Source organism: Grus americana, chromosome 13 (genome assembly GCF_028858705.1).
Source record: "Grus americana isolate bGruAme1 chromosome 13, bGruAme1.mat, whole genome shotgun sequence".
Lineage (NCBI taxonomy): Eukaryota > Metazoa > Chordata > Aves > Gruiformes > Gruidae > Grus > Grus americana.
In genome coordinates, this window is record NC_072864.1 from 20,787,298 (window position 1) to 20,806,880 (window position 19,583).

Consider the following 19,583-nt stretch of genomic DNA (forward strand, 5'->3'; position numbering starts at 1 on the left):
CACCTTCCCAACTAAATCAGATCAAAAGCAGTCAAACCAGTCTAATGTTTTAATGGAAAAGGCCAATGCCTTAACTACAAAATATATTAAAATACATAAATAAGTTACTGTAAGAAAAATAACTGTTCCAAGGTTATACCTCTGTCTTGCATAAATAATCATATCTGCACTTAAACTCTGACGCTTTCTTCATGAAGCTTGCTGTCCTTTGGCCTGCGTAATAACAACATTTATTGCCTGACGGCTTAACTAAAACGCTACCTTTGCAATTACTTCACCCTGCAGTGGAGCAGGGGACTGAATTAACCGCTTGTCACTCCTGGTCCGTTAGCTGCCCACTGCGTGGAAGCGCTGTGGAACTGTTGCTCCGCTGGTTGTTTTAAGAAGAGGCTGTTCCCACACGCATTATCCTGAACAGCATGTTAAAGTTGTTGCTTCTTATTGCATCCCGACAAGCACTGATCACTTGTGTTTTAGGTTTGCCAACTGTAAAGAGAAAAAAAAAAATGAAGAAAAAATAGTTACTGAGAAACTGGTAAAAATACTTATTAGGTCTAGCCTCAAAATTTAGGGATTTCTTTCAAATTTTTTAAACACTTTTTTCTAATATGTAAATAAAATCCTCTCTTTAATTTTCTGTAGTGCTATTACAGAAGAGCTTAAAGGCCTTGTTGAAAGGGGAATGCTATAAATACACAAAAAATACCTCCTTCCCCAAAGACCTACAGAACTCATAACAACCAACCTTGCTTAAGTTGATAGCTTTTTTTTTTCTGAGGCAGAATTATAAATGAAGAACTGAAACACTACTTTTAAAATGTTTTTAAAATTGTGTTCAACACAACTAGTAATTTCTATACCCTCCAGAAAGCTGGAAACTGCTTCCAACTGTTCTTTTGAAAACTGTGATCCCAAATTACACTGGACACTCACAGTTCACTGAAAAATGAAAGCAATCCTGATCCTTAACCAACCCAGGTGGCCTCTGAGACACACCTTGTCTGTCCAAGACTCCCCAGTCCCTCCAAACACACATACTTACCACGTAACTGCCCAGCCCTCTGGATTGCCTGGTTCACAGCTTTCAGGTTATTCAACAGCTCCGTGTGATTGTTGCAACGAATTTTGTATTGATTTATTAAATCTCTGTTAAGGTCATACAGCTCCATGTACCGTGTCTTCATGTTTTTCCTGGGGGAAGAATCGCTCCAGTTATTTGCGTCTCTGGGGACAGGAAAGTCCTTCCCGGTTTGTTGATATAAAGGTGTAGCAATACATGGTTGTGATGGCTACCACAGTTACCAGCTCTTACCACCTTCTTCCCTTAATGCATCTTTTCTAACGTATCTCACCATCCCAAGGTTGATTGACCCCACCAGCTCTATTCTAAGCCACTACCCTTGCCCTTTTGCCTTCCCCAGACTGGTTTTCCACCACAAGAACAAGGCAAGGCTCAAGGTGGGACCAGCAAAGGGACCAATTCTACATCAAGAGTTATAACAAGGCAACCCTCTATCACACAGATGGGGTTTTGTGCTCTCTTCTGCCTGAAAAGCAAAGACCGGCCGTTCTAAACCCAAAACATGCAAGCTAAGCAGCAATTGCTCACATGTCTCCCAGGAGTCGTGCATCTTCCGCCTGAACCAGCATGCCGCGGATGAGGTTGGAGTGTTCAGCCATGTCGGCCGTGAGCCTCTGATTCACCGCGTGGTGTTCGTCCACCTGCCCAAGGCAAACAGGGCTGAGACAGGGCCCCCGGCACTCTGGGCGCACACAGAATTGTTCCAGGTAAACCTTGGCCCAGCATAATAGGAAAGAACATCCCAATTTAACGTACCGGCATCCCTGGGACCATTCTCCTTCCCCCCACCCCCGTCCCCCAAAAGGGCGTGATCAGGCTGAGATACAGACCTTACGCCCTGACTCAAATCCACAGCTCAGTCTCCCAGAAAACATATTTACATTATTCTAAACAGCCAATTGTCTGGGGACTGAGGACCGGTTCCACAGAACAAAACCAAAGTTGAGTGTGTCCCATTATCCTTTGCACAGAACATACAGCAAGCCATCGCTGGCCGATTTCCACGAAGAAGATAAAGCAGTTTAGAGATCCTGTCATACAAACACCCCCAACGACTGTTTAGCTGACAGTTTAGAAATGCCCGATGCCTCCTCACCTTGACCAACACTTTCCGCAGCTCCTCAAAATACGCAGGGAAATCTGCTTCCACCTGCAAATCCTCGATGGCCAGAAAGGAGGCCATTGACTGGATAACGTCACCAGCTAGATCAATATCATCCGTGTTGATGGACATCTGTCAGAAAGGAAGGAATATCTTCAGCACTTTTCTGTGCCAAAACACCTCCCAGAACGGCCCAGCAGGACTGCTTCTCAGACAGCTACGCAGGCTCAAAGCAGTTCAGTCTATCAAGAGGTAAAATTGTTGCAGGAGTGAGCTCCAGGCTCTAATTAGATAAAGAGACACTGATTTCGAAGGAGCTTTTATTCAGGCCTGGGGCAAAGCGGCATCTGTGAATACAGGACCAGTGCAAGAGTTCCAGGCAGCCTCTGTGCCTCAACTGATGGCTCCCTGAAACCACTCCGTGTCGGAGCAAAGACCTTCCTACAGATCTGTAGGCTAAGCAGTTTTCTTCGCTGACCGGCCCTGGAATTCTACTCACTAACAGTAAAACAGACACAAAAAAGTTTCCAAAAACATCCCTAAAACACGAGTGTTTCCTCTGCCTGTTCAGCCCTCCATTTTTACTGCCTCGTTTGCACCACCCTTAAGTTTCACCAGAGTATAATTAAACGGGTGTTCCCCTTGCCCATGAAGGTACTCACCTCTCCGCCGGGCTTGATTTTGATGCAGAGCTGACCGACATTACGAAGGGAAGTGAAGCAAACCTGAAAGGGAGCGCTCTGAAACTCTGCATCCTCTGGTAGCAAGAAGCTCTGATTCAGCCACATAACAATCTTGCAAAAATAAAATTAAGAGCATCAGCCACCACCAGTGTGGAAAGCCTGGAGAGCCACATGATGTCCCTGCACGTGATGTGCACCACAGCTCTGTTCAGGCTACCTTGGAAATTTCATTTACTAAATTTCATCCCTAAATCCATGTCATGAACTTGTTAGAATGGGGATAGTTGACTCCCTGCTCCAAAGCTGAATATTCCTAAGAAAATCAAATCCAACCACCACAGCCCAAGGTCAAAACAAAAGCCCAGGCCCGGAGACCGGAGAAAGCTGGGAAGCAAGGTTTGGTTCTACTGCAAGAATTTAAAGGAAAGTTTTATTTCATCTTGGTTTTTTGCCTTGGCCATTTAATGCAGTAAATGTCAGGTAAATATGGTAGAGCCCTAGAGTCATGAGGGAAATGACCATGCCACAATTCAGATCTTTTTGAACCAAAGCTACAGCACTGCTGCTCATCTGTTGTGAAACCGAGCCATTATCTGGGCACTGCACTGCCTTTTTCCTGTTCTCTGCTCTTTTCTAAAATTCATAGCTCACTACAGGGCTCCTGCCGCTGACGTGCCATCCGATGTCACACAGCGAACAAGGTAATATCTGAAATGCCTCGTGATCTCAGGCCATTAGTTCCTGCAGCTGCAGGAATTCCTGAAGCAGGGAATGCCTCGATTGAGGCATCTTTTAAAGGAGGGAAAAAACACAGAGTCGAGTTGCAATATGCAGACTCCACAGGCCAGCAGCACAGTTCACTGGGTAATTTTTCCTTTGCTCTTGGAAATCTCAAGCTAATTGCAAACCCTCTGCCTACACAGGACCAGAAAATAGGAGGCGGAGCGGAAACTCACCCTTTGGGGCCTCTCATTCGTTGTACAGTTCACGAAGCTCAGCGGCTCCGTGGCCGAGTCCGGGCTGCTCAGGGCGTACATTGAAAAGCGGGGAAGCTGTCTTGTCAACTCAAACACATGGAACTGCGTGCTGGAGGCAATCCAAAGGAAAAATAGAGACAGTTACTAACATACCAGGGATTCACCAATTGCAATGATTCCTCATTCTTTTTTAGCTGGCGACTGAGATCAGCAGCTTCCAGCTATGTAATCAGCTGTTTACTGTTTCTCAGAAAAAATGCTGGAACTTGGAAATTCCAGGCTTATCACATCACGAGGTTGAACAATTCCTCCCCATTGCTTACATTTTCCGTAATCCTTCCAAGGAAATATATTCTCTAGGCTAACACATTTCAGATTTTACTACGTGATTGGATATTTTCTCTACAGGTTCAGTGAAGTCTTATTAAAAGCAATAATAAAGACAACAAAAAAAATTGAGAAAACAAAAAGGGAATTTGGTCCCATACATTCTTTCTGCAGTGGTTGGCTAAGTCTTAAAATATGCCTCCCTGGGCAGGGAAAGGATGCCGCTTCCTGGGGCACCGCCAGTTCTGGCAGACACAAGCAGGGAGAAAGCTGGTGTCAAGTGTATATCAAGAGACGTTTTATTTCTATGGGAAACTGGGAAAGTGTTGTCTTTGAATCAGGCATACGCTACTTTTTACTTGCCCTGAAGACAAATGGGTTCAGGGTTAACTTTGCAGCTTGAAAGCCACCACTGTGCCTCTGGGCTTGCTCAAATACTTTGTCCAGAGCAGCCACCATTCAGGCAGGGCCTGGAGAGGCAGCACCTCAGAGCAGGCAGCCCAGATGCAGCCTCTACCTCTCCTGGCTCCATCATGAGCCCACAGAAAGGGATCCCCTGGAGAAAAAAATGCTCACTGCTCCCCTAAAGGCAGAGCCAGAGCACAGCAGGTCCCAATGACTCCAGACAAAGTCTAAATGCTCTGGAGAAGAGCTCAGCATCACAGGCGCAAGAGTGTTTTTAAGAAAGCATTCCAGCTCTCCTTCCAGTAACACAGAGAAGCGAGGCACCAGGGAATTAACAGTGCACTTCCCATGGGACAAGCATGAAGCCGCATCCTTGCCATTTCCTGGTCATGCAGTTAGCTCTGGAGACCAGGAGAGATCACAACATAAAACTCACCTGTTCCTGTAACCCACAAAGGCTTTGATGTGTAAATCCACAGGGACATCTTTGGGTGGAGTAAGGGGAACACGAACACAGCCCGAGAGGTTCTGGAGACTGGGGTGTACCACATGGCTCTCCCCTTCAAATATGCCTTCAGCAAAGATCAGCACAGCACGGATGATTGTGTCTTAGCAACAGGAAGAAAAAGCAGTTCCTAAATTAACAGCTGTCCTCTGTGAACAAACCACCACTGTTTTCAGAATTCAGCACAGTCAACTCTTTACACCCCCTCCCCTGAATTGTTAAAACATCCTGGGTGACCAGCACTACCGCATCTGGAACTGACTGCATCCTCAGCACACCTGGTGCCAGGGGAATTTGCTATCTTGGGGTACTTCCAGTTTGGCAAACAGAGTCAGCCGAGGTCCAGCTGCATTCACACAACACCCTCGCTAACACAGTTGTAGGTTCATGTTTAGAGTCAACACAAGGAGCGTTGCAGGGATCACCGAGAGTTGTTTCATCCAAGTTAAACGTTAATTGCCTTGAAAAATAACACATAACAAGAAACAAATTCCATCAAACTCCTCTCCCCTGAGACCCATCAAAGGAACACTTCTTGATTCAAAACTCTGCGAAAGGAAAGCAACCACAAAGGGGAAATTACAGACAATAAAGGGGAGACAGGCAAATCATCAGCTAAATATAACTAAACGTTTGCATGAATTTACATGAAATGAATGTCAATGGTTGCAGGTTAACACTCACCATTTGTGGTGGAAATACACAGCTCCACGTGGGCAGACTGGCTGTCGGAGCCCAGATTAACTGAGAGGGCTGTCTGGAGTTGGGTGTTTGCTGGAATCACACCTCTCTGCCCATCAGCTTCCTTCAGTTGAGTGTTCAGTTCAGCCTGTTGCAAAACACATATCCTTCAGTATCAGAATTTCAAGATTTTCATTCAAGCAACCTAGAAAACATACATGTAAGTCAGTTCTCTTTTCCTGGAGGAGAAGGTTGTATTAAAGCAATTCCCAGACACTTCACGGGATACGAATAGCGGCTGGATTATGCATGGAGCTGCAGACACTTGTGCTATAATTTGTTCAAGTGCTTTATTGCCGATGGAGCTCAGCTCTGTACCCAAACCTTTATTCAGAAAGGCATTTAACATATATTCAATTTTAAGCACAAGCTTATATAATTCCATGCTTTTGCTATGGTGGGCATTTACTGTTCAAATACGAGTATGCTCTTTTCTCAGAGTATTTTTCAAAGCTCTTTATTTCTGCACCTTTACCGTCAAACCACAGGTGTGCTTCCTACACCCTGGCAGCGCTCCCAGCCCTCACCCAACTATGTGATCCTCTCACACAATCCCCTCTGACTCCCGAGCTGGTTTATGCATTGAAAATTACAATTTGCAGTCATAAACCAGGGCTGAACAGAATCCAGCTCCAAACACAACTGCTCTGGCAAGCTGAAGGAGCAAAGAAAATGTTACTTACTAAAATACAAAAAACAAGTTCTGAACTTGCACAAGGAGCGAGCCAGATGCAGAAACAGGAATCCCCAGCAGACAATCTCACTGTGTCCTCATAGATTACAGCTCTGACTTGTCTGGACTGCCCCACGAACGCTTCCCAGATTACGCCGGATTTATAGCAATGGGATGATAGCAATGGTTTGGTCCTACGCATTGTTTAAGTGGTACCTTTGCATTTTCCTCATAATTTCTTAATTCCAGCAGCAGATTTTGTTTCTTTTGACTAAGTTCTCGGATCAGATCCTGCTCAGCACTTGTATCCATTAAGTTTCCTTTCATCTCCTCACCTCCTGGCAGATAGCCTCGGACTGTACAGAAACAAAACATAGCCAGTTTCAGCAAAGCCTTTCACAGCCTCCCCAAAACTTTAGTTTCTGTAACAAGCCCCCCTTGTACCACCTCAGCAGCAGACACCGATTCTGGTCTTCAGCTGGTACCATTCAGCTGAAAACCTGAGCATTTATTTACACCCACAGAGGCTGTGACTTTCCTGGTGATTAGGCAAGAGAACTGCACATTAAAAAAAAAAAAAAAGAAAAAAAAAAAAGGTGAATTTCCAACCTGTCTTTAAGCTGTCTTCACCTGACCAGACAAGTGCAGCGCCCAGTCCTTTTGCGAGAGGATTCCCACTGCAATCATTCTTTCAGGTGCTTAGGCAAGTTTGCAATTATGCAAAATTAATAAATTATGTACCTGGATTTCTAGAGCTGTTCAGAGGAATTGTTACTGTCTGGAAGTGACTGTAAGTCACTGTCAATCAGCCAGTAAACAACATTTACCCACATTAGTTTTCTCCCAAATCAAGGGATCCTTCACTTCAAGGGGTAAGACCTGTTTCCCAGTATCCCAGTGGAGCACAGAGTTATGGAAATATCTCCAACTGCCCGTGGAGACAGAAGAGCTGAGCAGATGATGAGACAAAGACGCTTGCTATAAACTTCCATTTTGCTCTAGGGCTGCGTGCTCTGATTGCAGCTGACAACGAAAGCCAGGGACAAAAGTCTTATACCTGTGAAGAATACGCTGCCTGACTGCGTAACCCCTGTAAAAAGTTGCAGGGAACTTGAAAAGCATTCAGCATGTACACTGTACTCCGATGAAAGGACACGCTTTATTATTTCTGAGTGAATCATTCATTTTAAAGGACAGCAAGACAGAAAATGCGCTGAAACACAGAACACCGCCTCACGTGAAAGGATGCTGGCCCCCCAAACAGAACTCTAAGGACAAGGACTATGAGAACACATCATCCATATAACCCCAACGAACGCCTGAAGAGATCCCCATCATGCCTAGGTTTGTTTCTGGTGGACCCATCAGAAAAGGATGATCATGTTCAGTGATATTCACCTACACAGCTCTGCTAGGACAAGGTATCTTCAGAACTGCGTACAATATTCCCCTTCTGTAAGCTTGGGAAAAAGGTTTATATGCTGTAGCCCAAGCGCAGCAAAATCCTGCAGCCTGTGATTAAGACAGACAGCAAAACACTGTGCTATTTAACAAGGACAGGCTTTTGTTCCAAATGGGTTGTGCCAGACCTGCTTGTCTCAGGCCACTGACGCCAAGCAGTCGGATAATCACACCAGTGTCTTTCCCAGAGCCATCCCTGTAAATTCATGCTGAGTTTATTTAAATAATCTGTGATCATATTTGTTTCCACTCACAGTAACCAGGTCTGACTTCTTGAATGCACAGTGGGATAAATCCACCCATTCTCCAGACTCAGGACAACATTTTCCAGGAAACAACATGCTGTTAACATCTAAAATTTCTAATATAAAAACTAATCATCTTTAGAAGAAAACCAAAACACACATACCCTTAGCTCTCTAAACACCTCTACCCACTGTGAAGTGGCCAAAGAATTATCACATATAGGAAAAAAGATTTCCTATACGTTCATCTATAATAATGCTGCCTGAAGAACCACAGACTGTACTAAATAGAGTTATCTTTGCATTATTAGGATGGGACTTCTTCCGTTAGGCAAATGAAATTTGACGGCTTCTTGGATCACAATGAAACACATGCTGGTTATCACAGAGAAAACAATATTAAAAATCCTCTTTGCAGATAGTGTTAACTCAAAATTGCCTTAACTTCGCATAAAGTGAAGGGAATTTGGCACAGAAAAACGCCTATGGAACCGAAACGACGTTTAGCTAATCTGAGATGATGTGATGTGTCTGGTATTATTGTATATTAAATTAATATCCCGAACAATGCTCTTACCTTCACCGTCAATTGAACAGCAGATTAACTGGGTGCTCCCATCCATTCTGTAATCCCCCTCCACCACCCCTGCAATTGAGGAAGCAAAGTTGTCCTTAAAGATGACCTCCCCAGTTCGGTCACTGCGCGCATCAACCTGGAACGACAAAGAGTTCCAAGGCACAGCGTGAACAGAAAAGCTAGCTCCAAAATATAAGTCACGTTGTACTTTGAGCTGTTAACCGAAAGCCAGCTCCACGTACGGAACTGCGGGTGAACTTGCAGCTCTGCTGATCAGAACACCACGCATGAAAAAAATACCATCGAGAAGTGACCTCCAGATAGACTCAGCTAGAAGCTCTTCAGAGACACCTCCCCAAGTTACAAACAAGAGGAAGGAAAGAAGGGGACTGCAAGTCTGCACTGGGAACGCAGCAATGATGGGACCAGAATATAACCTTAGTGCAGTATTTACAACCTCTCCGCTTAGCTGCAGCCTTCGTGTGGTGAATTATTTTTATACGCAAATACCACCACCTTTTATTATCTTTCTTTGGAGAAGAATGGCGAGGGGGTCTCCGTTTGCGCAGTGTGTCTTTTCCAAAGCCTGGCACCCAGCATTACTCTTTCTAGGGACTGTTTCAGACCAACGAGCAGGGTCGAGACTGCCAGTGGAAAAGAACAGAAAAGGGAGTAAAGCAAGGAGAGTTTCTGTCTTTAACAATGTTATACACCTAATCCAACGTAAGTTACAACATATCTGGGCTCTAGGCTGCCAGCTTGATATGAAGTTAATTAAATTCCCCCCAGGCTAATGAGAGTAATGAGAGGTGTGAAGAAAGAAGCACAGCTTTACAAAAAAACCTGGCAAGCTGCGTCCAGGAGAGATTTGGCAGCTAGAACAGTCATTTCTGGCTAAGGGGAATACCAAGCAACAGGCTTAAGAGACTAGGACTGAGCTGTATGGAATGCCTTTACATAAAATTAAATGATGCTTGATGGATTTGTTCTAATCCTGCCGTAACCAGGACTGACGCTGCTCTCCTGTTACATAACCGCTTTGTCTTCCCTGTAGTCTGAGAACATTCAGGAAACGTGGCAGAGGACTATTAGCATGTGCTCAAGAGGCAGCTGAAGAGACACTCAGGAGCTCTAGGATGTGGTATATGATCTCTGCTACCATAGAAACAACTCACCACACCTTAGCAATTGACTCTGAGCTAAGCAGAGGAAGCAGCTTTCCTCTGATCTTGCACTTGGCACCGGATTCACCAGCCAAACTAGGTTTGCTGCAATAGTTCTTCAGCACTCGGCTTTTTAAATTTTTCGGCTGTTCTCCTTCAGACAATTTAACAGCCCTGTTTAAACACAGCTTCCAGATTTACAGGTCCTCGTTTCCCCCCTGTATAAACTCACCTTCCCATTTGACCAGCCAGTGATCAACTCACACACGCCATCAGAGTTCAGGTCAAACGCATGTATGCTCATCGCATGGTTCTTCGACTGAGGACAGAAAAAAAAAAAGAAGAACAAGTTTAAGTCTGCCTATGTTTTCTCAATTGCGCGTGCTTGACATGCAAGACACTGGAGTACGAGGCTACAGAAAGGATTACAAAAAGGATTTCTGATTACAGAAAGGAATACCAAAATGTCTTGTAACAGGAAGTCTTAGCATCACCATCTCTAAGGTCACGCACACATCTGAAATCTTACCCCTTGCGTTACAAATCTAGTCCGCTGCTCTCAAATGATCCAACCTTTCCTTTAAATATATTTTCATCCAAGGGGATAATTAGAATTCAAAAAAACAAAGTGTAAAAAGCCAAATTCTCTAGGAAAAAAACCCCAGAGCTTCAACACTGTCATAAAATGAGACCACCAAGGAATGCCATTAGCTTCTTCCTGCCACCTCCTAAGGAGTTCTTTCTCTTATTACTATTAAATAAACTGTTCTAATCTGTGTTATATTAAGAATATTAAGATGACCATCAGGAAAGGATCTTCCTAATATCATTTGCCACAGCAGCCAATCGCTCTTGATGCAAAAAATTAGCTTTGAACATATACAATGCAAGATTAATTCAGTCTCTGAAAAACAGTTTATTGATTCAACAATACAGCCAGAGGCATTTTCTAACAGCGAACTCAAGTTTCTCTGCTGCTTAAGCGATCCTGCAAAGCTGAAGCATCCCTAGCTGTGCGGTTCTATCAGCATTTAAGCCATCGCCAACAGTCCCAAAAGCACTGAAGGTACTGACACGATATTAATGTTGCATGTTATCTATAAAAATAGGTAGATTTTGTATGAACAAAATTACATTGTCATGCTTGGCAGAAAATTTCAAATTCATGTAAGGAGTCAGGATAAGATCAGAACGACTTGAGATTAGGTACCAAATCTCCTAGCAGCCTTCAAGCTTTCAGCGCTGATATTCCACCGTTGGACTAACCTTAATCCTCCAGTAGCGAGCTGTCTTGTCGTAAACTCCGACCGTCCCATTGGAAAGAGCATAACCAAACCGACTGCCGTACATGGGGCTAAGGGCAGTAATCGTCTTGTGGGGGGAAAGGAGGGAGAGAGAGGATATAGGAATGAAAACAATCTATCACATGAACTGTACACTACTTAAATGCTAAATAAGTCTATTGGAGGAAGCGCTAAATACTGAAGCAACTGTTTTTAAAAATCAGTTTGAAATCACCAAAGGCCTTGTAGGATTTCCTCACAGAAGCTGCACTGCCAGCGTTAAGATACACTTCAGCAAAGATTGCAGAATTGCCCTCAAACTGTGTACTTTGACCAAATATTTCCTACCACAAGCAGCAGCACAACTGCTCACAGGATTCCTGTGGTCATCAGTGCTAACACATTATCACTGAAAACCTACTCCAAACACACAACATGCCTTAAAGCTTCAGGACCTGAGGATGCCAAGGAGTTCAACAATACATGGGTTGGGAAAGCCCTAGAGATATTATTGGTAGAAAATCTTTGCCCAAGATTAAGGAGATAAAAATTAACAGCTCCCACAGTTGGACTTTTTCTGGAACACAATTAGAACACCAGGCTAGGAATTGCCTGTATAGGTTAACAGCTCCAGGGAAAGACACGAGAGTCATAATTCAGCCTGTTTCTCACTCCTTTTAAGACCCATTAACTTACAATTCTTCATTGAGCTAAGGGTCTCGGTGCTTGGAAATGCAGGTTTTTCCGCACACTAAGACAAGAGATTTTAATGTCAGGAGGAACAATTGCAGCTGTCTGTCTGGTCTTCTATACAAGGTAGCACAGGAGACTTCCTTAAATTAAATCCTTCACCAATTTCTCACACTCAGCTGACAATGCTCCTTGATTTTTTACCATAAAATATGGTTTCCAAACCCTTTACTCTTCTGTCTGACAGATCTTCTCCAAAACTTCTCCCAAGTATCAAAACACTTGAAATTTCGAGCGCCCAGGAAGGACAGAGGACCTCAGCAACCGTCAGGAACTCACAAAGGCAGCAATACTCCCTTTAAAACCTGATTGTCCATTTATAAATTCAAGAATCACAACAGTATATGGTTTCAGTTTCACCAGAGTAAGTGATTAAACACAGAAAATGCAAACTATTCAAGTCTTCCAAAAAAAGCATAATGTATAAAGCCATTTTTGCCTGAATTTAGGTGCAGCTGTGCTCTTTCAAATTACAGTAGGGTTGTAATAGGCCTCTAAAGACTGCAGGTGTGAATTTAAAACAATTCTACTGTAGATCTCGAAATAAATCAGAGAGCGATGGAACTTTAGCTTCCCTTTAACTAGATATCACTGCTCTAGACTGGCTACTGTACAGACAGCAGAACGTATTATAGGCCCAGTTCTAATTCTAGCAACAGATTTCTTTCCTAGAACACCGCCCAGATTTGTCTTTTATAGCTCTTCGTAAGTGGTTTAATAGCTAACTAAGCCTTTCAGTCCCAACTTGGGCAGCAGAGAGGCCACAGATGGTCAAGGACAAAGGCCTGTAGTGTGTCCTTGCTCTACCCTGGGCCCAGAAGGGTCAGGAGAAGGATAAGAAAACTCCTAAATACAATGGCAAGGGTATTTTTCTCCCTTCCAAGCAACCAAATTTTAACAGTGGTGATCTCTCACTTCTTAAGCTAAAAAGCAACTCCCACACCTTCTAGTAACCCCTCTGAAAACCTAACCACGTTTTATTTTAACTTCAGGCACTGCAAAGCTCCAGCTCTGTTTATACAGCCAGCGTGTAACTCCCACTGCAATATAAACCTTCCGTTTTGCCTGGGCAACCCCGTTCTACCCTGCCACACGCTGTCTGGGGCAAGTTACTTCATCGTGATTGTGTCAACACGTTTGAGGACAACTGTAGAAGACATTCTTTTGCTCAGAAGGCACCAAAAGCTTCAATTACAATCCAGTAACCTTAATCACCTTTGGCCAGGGCCCTGACTTTCAGTCAAGCCATAGTTACTTTTCTCAACCCGTTGAGAGGTTTGTAAATAAACAAAGCAAAAAAACCCCACGCATAATGAAAGATATTATTAAACTCTAACTTTTGCAGTTCTAGCAGAATAGATACTGTGCCAAACAGTTAAGTAACTATTTAACTACACAATAAATTTGAACCAGATTAACCAGAGAAGCTTTACAGTACACAGTACTTTCGGCTCCATCAGTAATTATAATAAACATTAGCTAGCAGTAATTTACCTCTGTCTCTGACATTTCTGCCACGATCTCATCTTCTTTAAACACCCGGATGTCAAAATCTTCAGAGCCAACAAGAAGCTAGGAAAAAAAATAAAGTCTACCTTAAAAATAGTTATTTAAGCTAAGGAAATAAAAAGGACATACTCCAGGACCTAGAGGGCACATAAATATTGCAAGTCCAGCAACGAAGGGGTTTTAACAGCTGTATGAAAAGTGGCTGGTGGAACAAAAGGTACCCTCTGTCAAGACAAGATTTCAGGAGTCTCCCATTGATCAAGTATTAGTTATACCTTTTTTTGTCTAGCTAGACTCTACAAAAGCACAGTGAAATATCTAGAGTAGGAACGAGAAAAGATACTTTGGAACATCAGAGCTATGCTCTTTTCTTACTGTAAAAGATTCAGTGTTAGAATTCATTATACGCAGCAGAAATACTACACTGCCTGCGTTGGAGCGGGAGACCTGCAGCTCAGTTCTGACTTGTACTCCGTGGGGTCAGAGAAACACCAACTCCTGGTTACTAGCCTGTGGGCAAACAGCTGGGAAAAAAAAAAATCATTGCTTAGCACTGAACATCCCTCATTTAAAAAAAAAAATCAACCTCAGAACCAATGAATCCAACTATCAAACCATCACTGCTCCTCCAAACTAAATGGTGGCTGCTACTAGTGCACAGTACAGGTCAAATGGGCTTTAACTTGATGTAAATGATCGCATAAATAGGACATGGAATCAGGTCTTCCGCATTCTCATTCCTCATCGTATCTTACATCTTAGTTCTTGTTCCTATTTCCTAGTTGAGCAGGTAGAAGGCAATAACTGAAAAGGAGGCCCCATGGGAAAGCGCTTTCTAAAGATGGTGACAAGTCACAGCTTCTATTTTGCAAACTGAGAAGCCAAGGAACAGATCTGCTCAGTGCCTTGCCCATAAGGTCATCCATCAAATCAGTGACAGAATTATAAATGAAAGTTTAAAACCTGGTAGTGCCTTTCCCCACTGGAACCGGCGAGTCTTCCATCTTTACTTGGCAGAACAGACACAAATCCATACTGAAGCTGGATTTTTAAGATTAAAGGCTTTTTTTTCTTCCAAAGTAAAGATGCTTCATATTATGACAAACTACATTACACCAACCTAAGCTTACTCTAGCTACTGAAATAATTTACAACGAAGAGCATATGTAAGAGGTACAGATTTCTTGAGAAGTCGTGACCAGCTAAAAGCACAGAATCCTGAAACAATTCCTGGCGATCCTGCATTTCCTAGAGGTGCCTAGAAGATTTTTTTTTTTCCATTGAATTTGATTCAATTCATCCACCTCAGTGACTTACGTTTCACTGGACCAGAATTTGAAAAAGCAAGGAAAAAGTTTTCCCCCCTCCAGTCTCTGGCAAGATGGGAGAAAGTAACCTGTACCAATCTAAAATCCCGAGAAAGACTACAGCAAACTAGTTTTGTTAGCTACTAAACAACGGAAGTATACTCGTGCAGTTTTAATATCAGTCAGTCTTAAATGCAGACATGTTTTTACGAGGGGAGGGAAGAATGGAAATGAGGCTAGCACGCCCATTTATCAGGTAAGACACAAAGGCATAAACAACAATTTAAGAAGATGTTTCCTAAAAAAATCTCAGCGAATGCATGCTGGGCTACCTGGCAGGGTAACACATCCAACCCTGCTTAGCTCAGAGTAGCAACAGATTACACCAACTGCTGAGAACGAACCTTTCTCAAGCAGAAAAAAATAACCAACAAAAACACACTTAGAAGCACAAGTGCAAAACATTTATAATTCATGCCACAGATCGGTTGGTTTCTGAGCCATTATACACTGCCTCCACTTTCTATAACCACCTCTCAGCACGTAAAAAATATGCCCTAAGAGAAGCTGTGCAGAAATTGTTTGGAAAACCTGAGATTTTTCTACCTCCTGAAGATCCCAATCAAGCAAAGGGTCTGTATCAGTTCAGTATTTATAAAAAAAAAAAACCCAAACCCGAAGGTTTAGAGGCCCTTTACACATCACCATAAACATTACATAGTCTAAGTAAATATTCCAAAGAAGAATTTTTGAGGAACAAAACAGAAAAGCTAAGTAATTATGAATAACATTGAAAGACAGGTGAAAAAAGTTAAGTGTTTTTAGCATGGTGATTTAACATCATATTTACTTGCAGTGCAGCTGAAGTATACTAGGAAGCCATTACTTTTCTTAAGGATTCGTATTTATAAGCATGATCCTTCAATTCATTCAGGATGGAAGAATATTTACAACAACAGAGAATGCCATACCAATTCACGACTTCATCCATCCATTGCAGCCTGCGCAATTAGAATGGCAGCTGCTTCCTATCGTTTGTCTCGCATCTTATCAGCAAGATGCTGGCTAGAATTTGCCTTCATTTTACATCAGAAAAGCAAATAATATTTCATTTCGCCACGTCACTAGGTCTGGATGTGAAGAAGGCTTCCTTGGCTTTACCAATCATAAGTGAAGATCTTCACAGCAAAGCTTTTGAAGAGATCACTTTTACATGTAAGATGCCGGCAATTTGTTTCTCTGAAACTTAAAGTATTTATAACCATATTCAAGAAATGCTGCTGAAACAGATGCCTTGCAACTGATGATCACAGGCATTTCATTGTGGGTTTTTTTTTAAACTACACCAGGAGAAGCGAGAGCAGCTTTGCCTTACAGCTGGCAATCTATCCACCAAAGCAAGGCGGTACTGCTGTAAAGGCCTCGAGTACGTCTAGTTTTACACACTCCGAGTAGTCCCAGAGGCCAGTGCTGCTCCCTGTACGTGAACTGAGCATTTGTGCATGTCTTTGCCGGACTGGAGCACGAAAAAGGCACAGCTTCCACACAGAGACCACTTTAACTGGTAATGTAAGACAGTCATAGTTGATAACCCATGTTTTTTTTAATTATAATTTCACTACAAGACCATGAAAACAGCTGAATTCACGTGTAAATGGTTACAAACCTCAGTTTTGCCATCTCCATCGAAGTCACACAGTGCTAATGAACGAACATTGTCTCCGGTAACCTAAAACAAGACAGACAGGCCTCAATACCGATGGTAGCTATCAAAAGCTAAACTATTTTATGATCTCAACTGCAACAGAACAACTAACAAAGTCAACATTCAAACAGCATCTGAGTGCACTGAACACACAACCAAAATACAGTTTAAGGTCTGAGATAATTAAGAAAGCTCTGAGCTGTTCAGCAACCAAATTAATATTTATGATATTAAAAAAAAAAAAATCAAGAGGAATTAGTGCCATTGAAAGAATCTTGTCAGAACATTCAAAGCACTGTGCACAGCCTTACCGTCCAAAAAAGGTCATTTCCTTCATAATCAAAGCCCTGCAGGGCACAGTTTCCACCAATAATGGCAAGCGGAGATGAAATATCTCCCAGCTTTCCAAGAACTATTGCATTGGCTCCATCTGAAACCTTACAGAGAAACATTAAAGGAAAAAGAAACAGCAGACAACGAGACGTCAGAGTACACAAATTAAAAAAGAGAGCTTCCGACATTATCACTATCAGCTTAGCTGAGCTCTGAATGCCTATTAAATATTTTAAATTTTGTCTTGCTAGGTGACGCGCGACATATTATGAAAATTTACTCTCACACGTGCATACACAGACATAATCACATTCATATTTTTCTTTTGAAATATTCCAGATATTCTAAAGGCAAAATATTCTGAATACAGTAATATAACTAAAGCAAAGGACAGAAGCATAATTAATTGACAAAGTAATGTGAAAACTGTGATCTTCAGAATAGAAAAAAGAAAACAATGAAAATACTAAAAAAAAAAAAAAGCAGACAGTTAAATTAACTTGCCTCTCTGTAAAACAAATCCGAGTTGTTATATACATCGTAAGCCAATAAATTAGTCTGTGTTCCAACCAGAAGACAATCATAACCGAGCTGAGGGTTCAACACTCCCGAAGCTAAACAAGTGATCCCTTGATTAATGTTGAGAAGAGAAATGTCCGAATCTTGGCTACTTTGCACCATTCGGTTTGTGCTTGTTCTCTGCCCTCGGGCATGAGGATTATGAATAAAAACCTGTAGAAACAAAGATATAAACATTATCACAAAGCACGCATGTGGTTGTATACACACATTAAAGATTATTCCTTGGATAATAACTGCAACGGGGAAGAAGAGCGTTCACGCAGCCAAAGCGAGGACAAAAAACTGAGGATTTTTGCTGACAATACTGTTTCTGACAGTTATTTTTCAGTTTTAAACTATACCAAAAAAGGGAAACGGCAGGAAAACCCCTGCTCTGGCCAGCGGAGTTGTGCCACCGTTGATTTGTTTCTGCAAACGGCAACTGAGGAGTCTTCGAAGTAAGGCAAAAAGGCAAAGGGAGCAACAACAAACTAAACAAATTATATCCAGCTGGTAATAGTGTTACCAAAAAAACCCCAAATATTTAGGACAATTTGCCTGGTACCTATCTGTAACCTCCATCTGTAGGTAAACACCGTGAATTTAAGGAGGGTCCTGTGATAAATGAGTTTTTATTCTGACTGATATTTGGAGCAGAGCCGGGGGATCAGAGGATATTATGTTTAATAGCCTCCGCTTTATGCCTGTATAGTCTGTGTCTCGAGCAAGCCCTTGTTTTATCCTGTTCCTAAAGGCTCCGAAATCAAATTAATAATAATAATAATGCTGGGAAACATCACAGATGAACCACGTTTGTATTTAGAGCAACCTAAATACCTCTGTGGGTTTATGCTTCAACCTATGTTTTGTTTATTAGCTACCTTGCATTTAACCCTCTTCTGTTTGTATTTCAAGCTCAGAGCGCGCACAACGATTTCCGTTCCCGCAAGGCAGTTTTTCCATCATTTACAGAAACCTCAGCCCCGAGTCCTTTATCAGCACCGACCTTCGTGCTGCGCCTCACTGCTGTAACGGACAACGGCAGGATAAAACCCACGGCTTGAAAAAAAAATATATAAATAAATCTTATTACCCAGCAGAAAACACCCAAGTTGCCTTGGCGACTCGGGCTCCCAGCTATTGATCTGGGGGAGGTGACCGCACTGCCGCCCCCCCCCGCCGGCACACACAGCCCCGGTGCCGCCCCCGTTGCTGCCGGCCGGCGGAGGGGCGAGCAGAGCTCTCTGCCCCGCACGGCTTCTATCTACAACGGGAGGCGGGCTGAGAGGGTTTTCTGCTGGAAACACCAGCGCGGCCCCGGCGCTGCTCAAGAGCCCAGGCCCCGCAGCCAGGCCGCGATCGCTGCAGCACCGCCGGGACCCGCAGGGCCCGTCCGAGTGTGTGCGGCCGAGGGGAGCGGGGCCAGAGCCGCCCGGGGGACGCCCCGGCAGCACCACCAGGACGGGCCGCGGCCGCCAGGAAGGGCCTTTCCCCCTCAGCTCGGCGGGCCCCCCCGGCCCCGTGAGGGGAGGCGGGCGGGATGGCGGGCCGCGCCGCCCCGTTACCTTGCCCGCCTGCGTGGCGGCCGCCAGACAGGGGTGCGTCCCGTCGTACCGGCCCAGCGCCACCATGCGGGGCAGGATCTTGTGGTTGAGCTTCAGCGTGAACACGGGCACCAGCATGGCGGCGGGGAGGGGGGAGAACGGGCCCCGCCGCCGGGCGCTGGGTCCGCCGGGGCCGAGCACCGCCCGCTCGCGCACGCCGCCACCGCGTCGCGGGGAGGGGCGGGGCGTGAGGCGGGGAGGGGCGGGGCCGCGGCGGGGCGTGAGGCGGGGAGGGGCGGGGCGTGCTGCGGCCCTCGGGGGGGGCGCGGGGGTGCTGGGGGGCAAATGGGGGTGCGGGGGGGGGCAGCTGGGGTGGGGGGCTGTGGGGGCGGCTGGGGGTGTGGGACTGGGGGGGGGCAGCTGGGACGTGGGGCAAATGGGGGTGCGGGGGGCAGCCGGGGTGGGAGGGTGGGGGGGCTGTGGGGGCGGCTGGGGGTGTGGGACTGGGGGGGGGCAGCTGGGACGTGGGGCAAATGGGGGTGCGGGGGGCAGCCGGGGTGGGAGGCTGGGGGGGCTGTGGGGGCGGCTGGGGGAGCTGGGGTGTGGGGTTGGGGGGGCTGTGGGGGCGGCTGGGGGAGCTGGACTGGGGGG

The 19,583-nt window shown here is 44.5% G+C and overlaps 1 protein-coding gene across 3 annotated transcripts; it reads right to left on the reverse strand.

The window, feature by feature from the left end:
* Positions 1-35: 35 nt before the first annotated feature.
* Positions 36-19,160, reverse strand: BBS2 (Bardet-Biedl syndrome 2). 3 transcript variants are annotated; one of them, XM_054840651.1, is made up of 18 exons: positions 18,954-19,092; positions 18,270-18,447; positions 17,332-17,559; positions 16,806-16,931; positions 16,456-16,518; positions 13,468-13,545; positions 11,207-11,311; positions 10,173-10,259; positions 8,778-8,913; positions 6,711-6,850; positions 5,765-5,909; positions 5,012-5,183; positions 3,823-3,952; positions 2,846-2,977; positions 2,178-2,315; positions 1,610-1,722; positions 1,043-1,191; positions 36-486 (listed from the first exon to the last, which is right to left on the reverse strand). In XM_054840651.1, the coding sequence occupies exons 3-18, from the start codon at positions 17,506-17,508 to the stop codon at positions 380-382; spliced, it is 1,998 nt and encodes a 665-aa protein (XP_054696626.1). In that variant the 5' UTR covers positions 17,509-17,559; positions 18,270-18,447; positions 18,954-19,092; the 3' UTR covers positions 36-379. The 3 variants fall into 3 exon arrangements, with proteins under 3 accessions (XP_054696626.1, XP_054696624.1, XP_054696625.1); XM_054840649.1 differs by lacking the exon at positions 18,270-18,447 and having other exon boundaries at positions 18,954-19,160; XM_054840650.1 differs by lacking the exons at positions 18,270-18,447; positions 18,954-19,092 and adding an exon at positions 18,482-18,874.
* Between the last annotated feature and the right edge of the window lie 423 nt (positions 19,161-19,583).